The sequence below is a fragment of the Poecilia reticulata genome, linkage group LG1 (assembly GCF_000633615.1).
Source record: "Poecilia reticulata strain Guanapo linkage group LG1, Guppy_female_1.0+MT, whole genome shotgun sequence".
NCBI classification, from domain to species: domain Eukaryota; kingdom Metazoa; phylum Chordata; class Actinopteri; order Cyprinodontiformes; family Poeciliidae; genus Poecilia; species Poecilia reticulata.
Genome location: NC_024331.1, coordinates 31,112,229 through 31,124,096, shown reverse-complemented (window position 1 = coordinate 31,124,096; position 11,868 = coordinate 31,112,229). Strand labels below are relative to the sequence as shown.

At 39.1% G+C, this 11,868-nt stretch overlaps 1 protein-coding gene across 3 annotated transcripts in view; it reads left to right on the top strand.

Moving 5' to 3' along the window:
- cntln (centlein, centrosomal protein) overlaps positions 1-11,868 on the top strand; it is a 107,801-nt gene that overhangs the window by 80,987 nt on the left and 14,946 nt on the right. For all 3 annotated transcript variants that reach the window (XM_017305346.1, XM_008422824.2, XM_017305351.1), the window contains 2 exons: positions 3,248-3,445; positions 9,722-9,796. In XM_017305346.1, coding sequence (XP_017160835.1) covers positions 3,248-3,445; positions 9,722-9,796 — 273 coding nt within the window. The remainder of the gene's footprint in view (positions 1-3,247; positions 3,446-9,721; positions 9,797-11,868) is intronic.

The following is an 11,868-nucleotide window of genomic DNA, read 5'->3' as shown; positions in this document are numbered from 1 at the left end:
TGTGTGTGTGTGTGTGTGTGTGTGTGTGTGTTTTTCTATTGTGTGCCAGCAAACCCTTTTGGCCCCTGCACACGCCCCAGGCTGTAAGCACCGCTCTTGAACTGCTAAACAGTGGCCCTGAGTATTGCGACCAATCCACAGTACACAGATACACATGCTGAGATTATTCTCCTCCAAAGAAAGCTTCGACTTTTTATCCTCGCTGAAAAACACATTATTATGGTCAGTTTCTGCACTGCGCTGTGTTTTCTGCTGAAACACTGATCTATTATGTATCAAAATGATTAGCAGCCAATTAAATGTGATCTTCTGGAGGTTTCTGTAGAGCAGAACAGGTTACATTTGTTGGATATTTAGGCATTACTGTTTGAATAGGACGTTGCATAATTAATTAATGAGTTCTGCTCGTTGTGTTTATGAATTTATTGGTTTATTTCAATGTAGCACTGCTTAAGGGAAACAAACGGTGATTCACCAGTTAAACTAACTGGTTTTCTGCTCGGTCAGCTACACCGGTTACTGGCCAGTCAGACTCTCCCAGTTAAACTAAAATATCCATTCAGCTCATGTTGATATCAGTCGTTTATTTACTGTCAGAGGAAACAAGGATCCGTCCGTCCGTCCATCCATCCAATCCTTCCCTCCGTCTCTCCCAGGTTTTGTTTGAACTCTGCAGAAACATCTTGGCATAAATCCATTGTGAACTTTTATATTAATAAAACTTGTAAAATAAAACTGCATGAACAGTGAATGTGTGAGAAAGCAATTGTTCTGTAGAGAATTTCCACTGTTCCCAAAGACGGCAACTTAAAAAGACATTATGCGTTATGCTTCTGGGCTTTTAACCTCTCTGTCATGAAACACTCTGAATTAGGAAACTTTTACAGCCTGCTGGAAAAGTTCAAGTCAAGGTAGGCTGCAGTTACAGTCTTTCACACACAGAATGTGCTCTGTGTTATACACGCTGTGCAAAGCTGTGATCTGTGTTTCCTGTAACAAACAGATCTTATGTTTTCTGTTGACCAAAACTAAATGCTTTAGAGCTGCATCCTGTCATCATTCTGTGTTTTTCCAATCTGTCCAGTAACCTCAGGAGTATATGTTAACATTTGTGATGCAGAAAGGTTTATGTTTTGTCAAAAACGTGCAGACACTTTTCATTTAGCCAAAGATTTAGAGGAAATGCTTCAGTAGATATTAGGCTGCAGTAGCTAAAGTAATAGCATCTACAGGCCTCAAAAGACTGAAGGTGGCTTTCAGATCCCCAGTATGAACTAATGCTGCGTTGCAGTTGGACTTTGCATTGGGAAATTCAGACTTCCCAGCCAGAAAAGTCAACTGGAACGCCACAGGACCAACTCCGACTGAACCCAGTTACGACTTGAAAGGTCGACTTCTGGATTCAATATGGCCGCTCCTCACATGAACAGTGGTGTGGTACAAATGTGATTATTTTACAAGACACGCATGAAAGAATGCATCTAAAATCAATGTTCCATGTAGCGCCTGCAAATCTAAACTGATGAAATTAAAAGCAGGTGCTTGCTGATGGAAAGGAAATCTTAAAATGATCATAAGGGCTACAACAAATAATATCTAAGGACGTCGTCATATTGAAATTCCAAGAACGCTACTAACTCTGGTCTGCATACAAACCTAGATATCGTTCTGTTTGAAGTGAACTCTGGTGCGATTCAATGCATATGTGAACGCCAAGACAACCAGAGACCGCTCCAAGAGCAGGAAATGGACGACAGCACAGGGCATTCTGGGTAAACACAACCAAAAGAAATGTGGAGGTCTTGCCCTAAATATATGAGAAAGATGAGAGATATTCTACAATCGCTAAAATCTGATCCCACTCCATTTTTGTTTACATTTCCTGAAGTAGGAAGTTGCACTCATGTCGTCTATAGAGGATTTAGTGTTGTTTCCTTCATTGGTTCTTGGTGCAGCGCCCCCACAGGCGAGGAGGAGAACAGCTTGCTCGAAGGGTTTGTTTAATAGTGCAGGTTGAAAGTGAACTGCAGCAGCTGAAAATGTAACAAATGTTGAGTCAAATTGAGTCTACCAGACTGTCAGAAGTGAAAAAAAACCCAGGTATTTTTTTTACTTGGTGTAAAATGAAGTTAAATCTGACGGCTAGTCAAATTGAAGCGATTGTAGCGTATTGGGCATCTTCAGTTCATTCACACCTTTTGCTTTGTCTACCAAGTTGTTCGCCTATAGCAGTTTATGTAGGATTTGTGGTCTGAAATTCCACGTAAGCTGCCTTTTTCTGTATGTTCTAACAGAGTATGGGAGATGCTGTTTACTTTGTGTCTCATGATGCAAACCACGTCTGGTACATGTGTGTGAAATTCAAAAGATTTGAAATATTTGCTGCATGTGAGATTAACCTTTTAACTCGGGTCCCTCGGCTGGACTTTGTGTTGGTATCAGCAGCAGCAGCGTAAACCAGCCTCTCTCTTTATATCGTTTCCTGTTGCAGAACAAGTTGTTGCCGGTGCTTTTCTTTCTCTGAGTTCTGTTGTCTCCAGCTTTCTCTCACCTGACAATCCACCCAAGGTCAGCTTTTCAGCCGGCTTGCAGGGGAATGATGCAGAAGATTATTGCCTCGATCAATAAGCTCAAAATGAAGCAAAGGGGAGTTTACTTTATTGACTTCCTAGTGTACAGTGGCAGTTTTAACATTTAATTGTCTCTCTGTATTTAGAGCGTACTCCCATTTAGTGCCTGACAGCCGTGCCACCCCAGGCCTTCCTCGTCTCGCTCGCCGCCCACTCGGGCACCATTTGAGACAGCCCCTCTTTAGCTTAATTATTAACACTGTTATGCTGCCCTGTTGTACTGTAAGACGTTTCAGAAAGCAAATAAATAAATGAATGGCTGTATTTTCATAGCGCTCCGTCTTTCTCCCTCTCCAAAGCGTGATTCTCTGCCTGTGGAGATTTCGGAGAAACTCAGGGTATGTTTAATATCAAAGCCGTGTTCCCTCAGCTTTCAATCAACGGGGCAACAAACCCCGAGGTCCACACTCCTACAGGGGAGTGTGAGGCAAAACCGGGGAGAATCTGACTTTGTCAAACTCAATATTCCTCCATAATGTACTAGGCCTCTCTGGCGCATGCTTGATCAATTTCATTTATTCATCTGCCGGGCAGCGCTATCCCTCTTGTTTTTCTACATCCATTTCATCATCCTCTTCTCCTCCCTCTTTTTTCCTCTTCTTCTCCTCCCTTCTCAGACCCTGGCCAGTGAAATACTTTTAGACGTTCAAGAGGTCAAACAGCAGCTGATGAGCAGGAGGAGGCAGAGGCAGGCCAGCTCTGTGGCGGAGAAGAGCAGCCTCTCAGCCAAGTCCATGATCAAAGCCAAGTCCATCGCTGCCTCCATCCTCAATATGTCAGAGAATGATCTGGCAGATATAATGGAAACGGATCAGGTAAGGCCAAAGGACAGCATTTTTATTCTGACTTCAGGAGGATCTATGTCTTGTTTAGAAGAACCTACAGAGCTCTCGACACGAGTTTTCCTGCTATAAAATTTTGAAAGTTTTTGATTGGCGTTCGCGCCTACAACCTGAAAAAATACCGTACCGTCAACGTCGATGTGATGTATGCCGTGACCTCAGGAAACTCCAAATGAACTCCTGACTTCAAGGGTGAAAAGGGAGAAAAGTCAACACTTAAAAACAATGTGGACTCGCTACTCTGAGGATGTTCAGCGAGTTACTTTGTTTCTTAAGTCACAGAAATGATGCAAATCATGAGGTTGACGACTTTGTAAAACATACCTAGAGAGCATAAGAGGACTGGTGTCTGCACATCCTTAAAAGATCTTTAATTTATTTATCTAAAATTGAGGCCTTAAAATGTCTTTAATTTATTTTAAAATATCCAAGTTGCCCATAAATACGTCAATCACAGGTCTTAAATATTTATTTTGTCAAAAGTTTGAGTTGCAGTCAGACACTTTACTTCATTCTGTGACTTTAGGCGGTTTTGACTACTGCTAACCAGCTGCTAACATAGCCTTGTTAGCTAGCTAGCTTTTTCACGYCCAAGTGCAGATTTATCTTTGCCATTGGATCACTTCTTTTGCCAACTCATATGACTGTTGTTGCCAAACCCATTCATTTCAAAAAAGCTGTGCACTGTGGGGCTTAAGGCTGTGGAGAGACATGTGCACCATGAGAAGCACGAAGCTGCTGCCAAGAGCCCAAAACGTCTCCAGAAATGTCACAGTTTGGATCCCTTAGTGGCTGAAGCTGCTGCTTCTCTATCAGTGATCTAAGAACGACACAAACTCAGAGGTTTGGTGGATTTAAACACCAATTTGACCTACTAAAAATTTTATTTCAGAAAGTTGTTACGAGGGAAATATAATTGGGAATGAGGAGAAAAGGGAAAAGAGGAGCAGAGCCACAGACACGACTATTATGACAAGCAGAAGAAAATATTAAAATGAATGGTAACAAATGTCTTCAACTAAGTAAGAACGTGACAAGATCTATAATTAATCTCAGAGTATAATTTCTTCCTCCATAACTTGGCATATAGTGGTTGTTCATGTACATATGTATTTACATGTATATACATATTTATTCATTTAAGTTCTTGAAATGAATAAATGAACCCAACAAAATGAGCTTTTGATATTTATTTTGTTTATATGGTATTTTCTTTATTTGATGGAGTGTTTATTAATCATTTATTAACATATATATTTATATATTTTTTATGAAACAACTTCATGTTTGGTACAATCCCAAATTACTTCTGTACCGACTGAACAGACATGTACAGGAAACACAGAGGCGGACATTTTCTCGGTCCACAGATCCAGACTGTGTTTGCTGATGATGGACCTAAACACACCTTTTTCTTCAAAACAAGCAGATAAATTCAGTTAGACGTCCGGCAAACACCCCGAATTTCAGTCCGACTGGAAATTTGAGGTGTAATTTTTGTAAACAAAAAGGTGAGTGATGAGCCCGAATCCTGGATCCTGTCAGCCGAAGTAGGAAAACGCTGGAAACGGGTTGATGAAGAATATTGTGTTTTTTATTGTTGAAGTCTTCCTGGGGTTGAAACTTGTCAGAAAAAACAGAGGAGTTGCAACAACATGGATGTCTTTTGTTTCACCATTTCATGTCTCTCTTATTCTTTTTTCCAATATGTACTATTAATTCCAACAGTATCTTTTCTTTTCTAAGGATGTTTTGCAAAGACTGAACACTCAAGTTCTTCTAGTAGTGTTTTGTCAGTAGTGCCTCTTCCAGTAATGTCTGCTTTTGTCTGAGCTTTGTTGATGTTGGTGAAATGTACAAAACGCACCGATGAGGCCCGGAGAAAGGTCCGGCGCCGTGTTTACAGCCGTTTGATTTCAATCTGGAAACTCATTCCAAGTTTTCACAAAGTGCAGCTCTGCTCCTGGCATCAAAGCCGTCACCGAGCTGAAGCTCCTGTTATTGACTGCTGGACGCTTGCAGAAGTGTTTCCAACTGTTTTCCAACTTGGTGAGGCCCTCTCTCCACCATAGATCATTCGCAACAAAGTCATCAATTAACAGCCGTGTTACAATCAGCCTGGGATCTCTGGGGACTTCCCCTCATCTATCACTAGATTAGAAGGAGCTCACCAGGCACTTACTCACACTTGAAACCAATTTGGAGCCGTTGCCGAGCGGCTCCACCCCTGTATGACAGAGAACAGGTTGAGACCAAGTTTCTCTCATCGGTTCTGGTCAGAAGTTTACATACGCTCGCCGTTAGGGCTGCACGTTGTGCCGCGAATTCATCTGCATATTTATGTCATAAGGGACTGTTTGGAGTGGAATGATATATTCCAAGTGTTATGAACTTGCATTTTTCATGCAAATACTGCAAAAACACATAATCGTGCAAAGTAATTCTGGTCTAGTTTCTAACGCAAATATCTGAGTACACTAGAAATAAGAGAAAGTAACTTTTTAGCAGGAAACATGAGCTTGTTTTAAGTCAATAATTTCTTAATATTGATGATGTGTTTGGTCCTTTAGCAGATTATTTCATATTATTTCACTTATAACAAGACATTTTTCCCATGTTGTAAGTGAAATAATCTGCCAATAGACCTAGTACTGCTTGATCAATATTAAGAAATTATTGGCTTAAAACGAGCAAATTTTTGTCACTGAAAAGTTCCTTGTAAGTTAGTTTTCTCTCAAGTGCACTGAGGTAAATGTACTAGAAACGTTAAAATTTCCCCTGGACTTTGACAGTTTTTGGCAAAACCCTGTAATCCTGGAATAATCTACAAAATGTTCTGGAAGTAAAAATGCAGCCATGACTGATGTGAACAACTAGAATAAAACTCCTTCTTTCCATCAGACAGTGAACTGACTACATGTTTACATTTGCACTACCAATAATCTGCTACTCAATTATTATTTGCACTATTTATTGTGTAACATTAATATTTATTTACTTCTTTTATCCTGTTATTGGTACTTGTAGATAATATGTTGATATATTTATAAGGCTGGTTTACATTTCACACTTTTCTTTACCTTTTTAAGTGGCTTTTAAAGTAAGTTTTTCATTGTAAAAGAAAAGTTTCTATATGACAAATAAACTTTTAAGAGTATTATAAAACATGGAGTAAAGGAGGAATGTCATTGTTTTACTTTGGAGGTTTGTGTTTGTCTTTTTATTAATTATTTCACTAATTTATGTAATTCTGATTTGTGTTGCCTAATTGTTATTTCAAAAGAAATAAGAATGAAATAATGAATATAAATAATAATGAAATAATAATTTTTAAAAGTAAGAATTTGGTTCCCAGTCCTAAATGAAGGATTGGTTTTCTCTAAACCACACGGGGTCAAAATTATACATACTGGTTTAATATTTATGCACAGCCCATCTAATACATGCTGTCATATTTTTAAGCGCATGTTGATGTTTTACTGTTTGCTGGAGTCTGAATTCGGTGAGAATAGATTCACTTTAATCAGCTTCCAGAAGAGTCACTTTGTTCGTGTCTAAAATCTGATAACAGATTTTTTATCTTTAAATTATTATCCTTGATTCTGATCAGAACAAAGGGAATGAAATTACTGTTCTGTCTGTCCTTTTTATTTTTTTGTGCTAAATCCTCAATAGAAAGTTATGTTTAATGTTTTTTGTTAATCTTTAGGCATAAGTTAAGTTTTATAAGCACATTTGTTTTAAGATCTGTCTTTTTGTCTTTGCTGCAGAGGATTAGTGTTGGTATGTTGGTTCAGTGTAGAAGTTAGAAGTTTGCACTAAAGCCGCCTCTCTTAACCAAAGTGTTAATGGGACGTAGCTGCATGCATGCAGAGGATGTGTGCTGAGAAATACCCGCTCCGCTCATATTTACCCTCTTGCATCATGCTGCTCTCCTGGTTTTTTGTTTTATTTAGTTTTTTTGCCTCTGTCCGTTCCACGGTGTGCAACGCAGCACAGACCTGAGCGGCTGCAGGCTCCCTGGGTAACTTGTTGTGGACTTAATGATCCAGATGTAATAAGGCTCTAATTGCCGGACCAGTTTGTTTCTACACCCTAATGTTAGAGGAAGGGTCAGTTATTTGTTATATGTCTACCAAGGGTGGACGCACACTTACTGAGATTTTCAGCCACAAGCGACCTGCTTTGTCTCAGTTTTGTTTTTAGTGCAGCACTTTTCCATCAGATCAAAATAAATTTACTCAAGTAAATTTAAGGTTATGTGTTTTCTTGTTGCGGTTTGGTTTTATGATCTGAAACGGTAAACAAGCTGCAACAAAAAGCATCTGAACCTCCCCAGGTTCCAGTGTGGCTGTGTGAAAACAACCCTGATCCAAGGACTCTGTTCAGTGGCAGATGTCTGGAGCAATAAACACGCAGGTAAAAACGTCTCACTGCCAGGTCCAAAAGGAAAACCCTCGCAGCTTCTGTGTCCAAACCCTGGGAAGTCAGCTGTATCAGGAGAGTTATGCAGCTGTTTGATAAAGTAAATACAGCGGCCATAGATTATACACCGGGAGGAAACTGGTAGAGCTCAGTCCGGAGCCAAGGGAAATGTCCCATTAGGCATTTTTGAAAGATTGTAATCATCAAAGTTTTATGGGTTCTTCCTTTTTCCTTCTCCCAACTTGCTTCCAAGTTTCAGAAATGCTGGCTTTTGCATAACGCTGCAGACATACAGAGACGGTCCTAAACCACGGAGGTGAAATGATGCCGACTGGATATCAGAATCAGAAACACTGGAGTGATCCAGTTACTTCCTTCAAAAAGAGTTCAAATATTACAAACATGTAAATAAAAGTCAAATTATGAATAGTTTAAATATAACATAATATGTAAATAAAATAAAGAAGGAATGTCTATGGAAATGTGTGTTTTTAAATGAGTCTAGTTTAGTTAACTCAGAGTTGGACGTTGTTATGCTCTGATCCCAAATGCAGGAATGATTTCCTGTCTCTGACTCTCAACCAGTTGAGCATGTTGGTCTGAATATATTGTTGTTATATTAACCCAAGTCATTTGTGATATGTAAAAACTCACAATTACTTCAAAAATTTTAAATTCTGTTTCTTATATTTTTCGCCAGCGGACTTTGCCATTTTTTCAATGGATGCTGTAGCTATGGTTACAGTGGACTCAAGCCTGTACACAAAACACAGGACCTGAAGGTCATGGAGGCTGACGAGCCCATAAAACAAACTCCCACGTTTTCATTTGTTGTTATTCATGAAAGATCTGTGGAAACAAACCAACCTGATCGGCTTGTGATCTGCTGCTCATGTTAGCTGGAGCTAACACGACCAGGAGGCGCTAACACAAAATCAAAACGGACTGGGAGATGTTTAAAGTGATGGTGAATAACCTTTCAGTGTTTGAAACAAACTATTCTAATATATTTGAGTTAGAAACTGGAGTTCTTTACAGCTTATTGTCGGATTGGCGTTTCCAAGCAGCAGCACAAACACCAGCTGTTTTGTCCAACTCTCTCCTCTTCTCTGTTTGTTCACCATCAGCTTCATTTTCCTTCATTTCTGTTGAAGCTCTGGCTGAAATTGAAACGTTACAGCGACGTCAGTGTGACTACTTAATTCATATTGCTTAAAACTAAACGGCTTACAGTATTTTTTCAGTTGTTTTTACATCTGAAATAAATGTTTCTCAAATTTTATTGTCACAACTAATTGTGGGTTCCTTTCATGTCTGTTTATCAGCTGAATCTTGTAAACTGGTCAGTTTATGTAGGGAAAAAGTTTCAAGTTTAACTTTGTGTTGTTTTGTATGGATTGAAAAGTTTTAAATGTGTTTTTGCAGCGACTGATCTTCAGCCATTTCAAACCTTAACATTTTATATAGTTGTCACATCTTCAGCAGCAACACAGGAGGTTTGAAGTTAACAGTTTCTGCATAAATGCTAAGTTGTGCAGTTACTTTTCACCTTGTTTATTGGCAGTAACAAGGAGAGCTTTGTTTAAAGTTGCTCAGTATGCAGATGCATTGCTTCAAGGTCCTCTGTTGTGTGAAGCTACAGTTCTGCCCGTAGATATAAAATCCTAAAACGTTGATGCAAGATTCTGTGGTAATTTGCGTCATCGAACAACACTCCTTCATACCTTCTTTCTCCTCAAGGCCTTTAGTACAACAGCAAAATGTAAATTTTTGTGTCTCCCGTCAGTAAAAATAAGTAGCGTCTCTTTACTGTTGTGCTTCCAGAGGTCGGCCACCTGCACAGAGACGTCCAGAGACCAGGTCTGGTTGGACCAGCTGAACTTCATCCTCCAGCAGAAGGTCAGCAGCAATACTTACCTGTTCTACTGGGTCAAACACGTCTTCATAGTGAACACAGCTGGAACCAGATGTTGACTTGTGCTATGACAAAAGGCACATCAGTATTTGTTTTCAGTCGCTACGTTTCCATTACAAATCTGCACAAAACTTTGTTGACATTCCAGTAATGTAGAAAAAACACAATTTTGCAATTGTGGTGTTTCCACTAAAAAAGAAATGCACTTGAAAATAAGTTTTTAAATAAGTCATTAAGTCGGCTACTGTCTGACGCTGAATTATTCTGAATGTTTGGGTCAGTTTGCGACTCCAGACTCTGTTCTTTTGTTACTCATTTGGTGATGTTTACCATCACTGCCCATTTTGAAGACCCATTTATGGCCAAACTTTAACTTCCCCGACTCATGTTTTTAGATTTTGCTACAATATTTCCACTTAATGTTTCATCCTCATGATTCCAGTGATTTTATGAAGTTCACCAGTCCCTCCTGCAGCAAACCAGCCTCACATCATGATGCTGCCACCCTCGTACATCGCAGTTTGTATGATTATCATTACAACCAAACACTTACATTTTAGTTTGAGACCACAGGGTGCATGTCCAAAAGTTTGAGTCTTCATGTTTGAGTGACTTTGCAAACTGCAAACTCCTTTTTTTTTGTTTGTGGCCTTTCAATCCAAAATGGCTGTTTTGTTTTTAAAAGTGTCATTTTCTTTTTAAAATAAATATAATTGGCTGTTAAAACCAAATCCCTGCAGAAACCTGAGCTGACTACCAGATGATGATGATGAGAGCTTTGAAAGATGCAGGAGGTTCAATATTCCACTTCTGGATTGCAGAGCTGAGAAAATAATCCCCCACAGTTTATTAAATGAGACTGAAACTCATAATGAGAAGCGAGCGGATCCTTGGGATTATATTCTCTACAGCGTAGCTAAAATGTTCTGATCAATGCGAGGACGTCCTGCGGGATTGACACGAAAATTAGGACAGAGGTGGTCTTGATCCGTTTACTGGAAATCTATGTGTGGACATGAAATCCCTGGTGGGACGGTGTGTGGACATCCAGCGGTACGCTCTGAAAAAAAACATCTAACATGATAGTTGGGGGATTTTTAACCTTTTTTTCTGATTGTTGCTGCAGTTAATTTTTTGTTTTGTGTGCAAATTGTTTTATGATTACTTTAATTGTGAATACAAATTTTTGATTACCAGGACAGTGCATATGAATCAAAATGAATACATCCTGTAAATACGCTGCATTTAGCCAAAGAGGGTCATTTTTGTCTGTAGCAGGTTGATGGAAAGGAGTAAAAACAAATACAATTAACATTTGTCACAGATTTTAATACGTATCTAAAAGCAGTGATTTAGATTAAATATAATAGAAACAACATCTGTAAGAAAAATGCATGTAAAAACATTAATTATTCAAAAATGATTTCAGGAAACAATTCAAAGTTGTAATATTTCTTGGTTCTAATGACCAAAATGCATTCTCCTAAATGGTATCTTACAGTCTCTCCTACTTACTGCTCATGTAGTTTTGTTAAATTGTGCATGTAGTTGGACAGACTCAGTTTTCATTTCAATATCTGACTCAGGTTTATCTATAAGTTTGCATTGAATGTTTATTAAAACATTGACTTTTGCCTAAAGACTTTAGTTTTACAAATAATTTCAACTCTTTGGAGTTTCAAAGCTTTTATCTGAAGATGTTTGCATTTCTATAAATGTTCTCTCAGGTTTGTAAATATCCTGCTTTGTCAGTGTTGAATGGAGAAAAAAAAATAAAAAATTAGGGCAGCAGGTTCACGCAAATCGAGTAAATAGAAGCAGAATTTGAGTTCCCACCCCGGTGATCCTGCTCCAGGCTCGAAAACAATGATTCAAAAGATGAAACAAAGACGGGCGAGTGCATCCTCACCGCTGGAGCCTTTGTGTGCTCACAGCCACTCATCTGTGAGTGCTCTCTGCTGGAGCTTTGCTTGAGCACTGTCAACGTCTGCTCGCTGTGATACGCGTATGATTGAGAGCGTCGAGGAGTGTGTGTGTGTGTGTGTGTGTGTGTGTG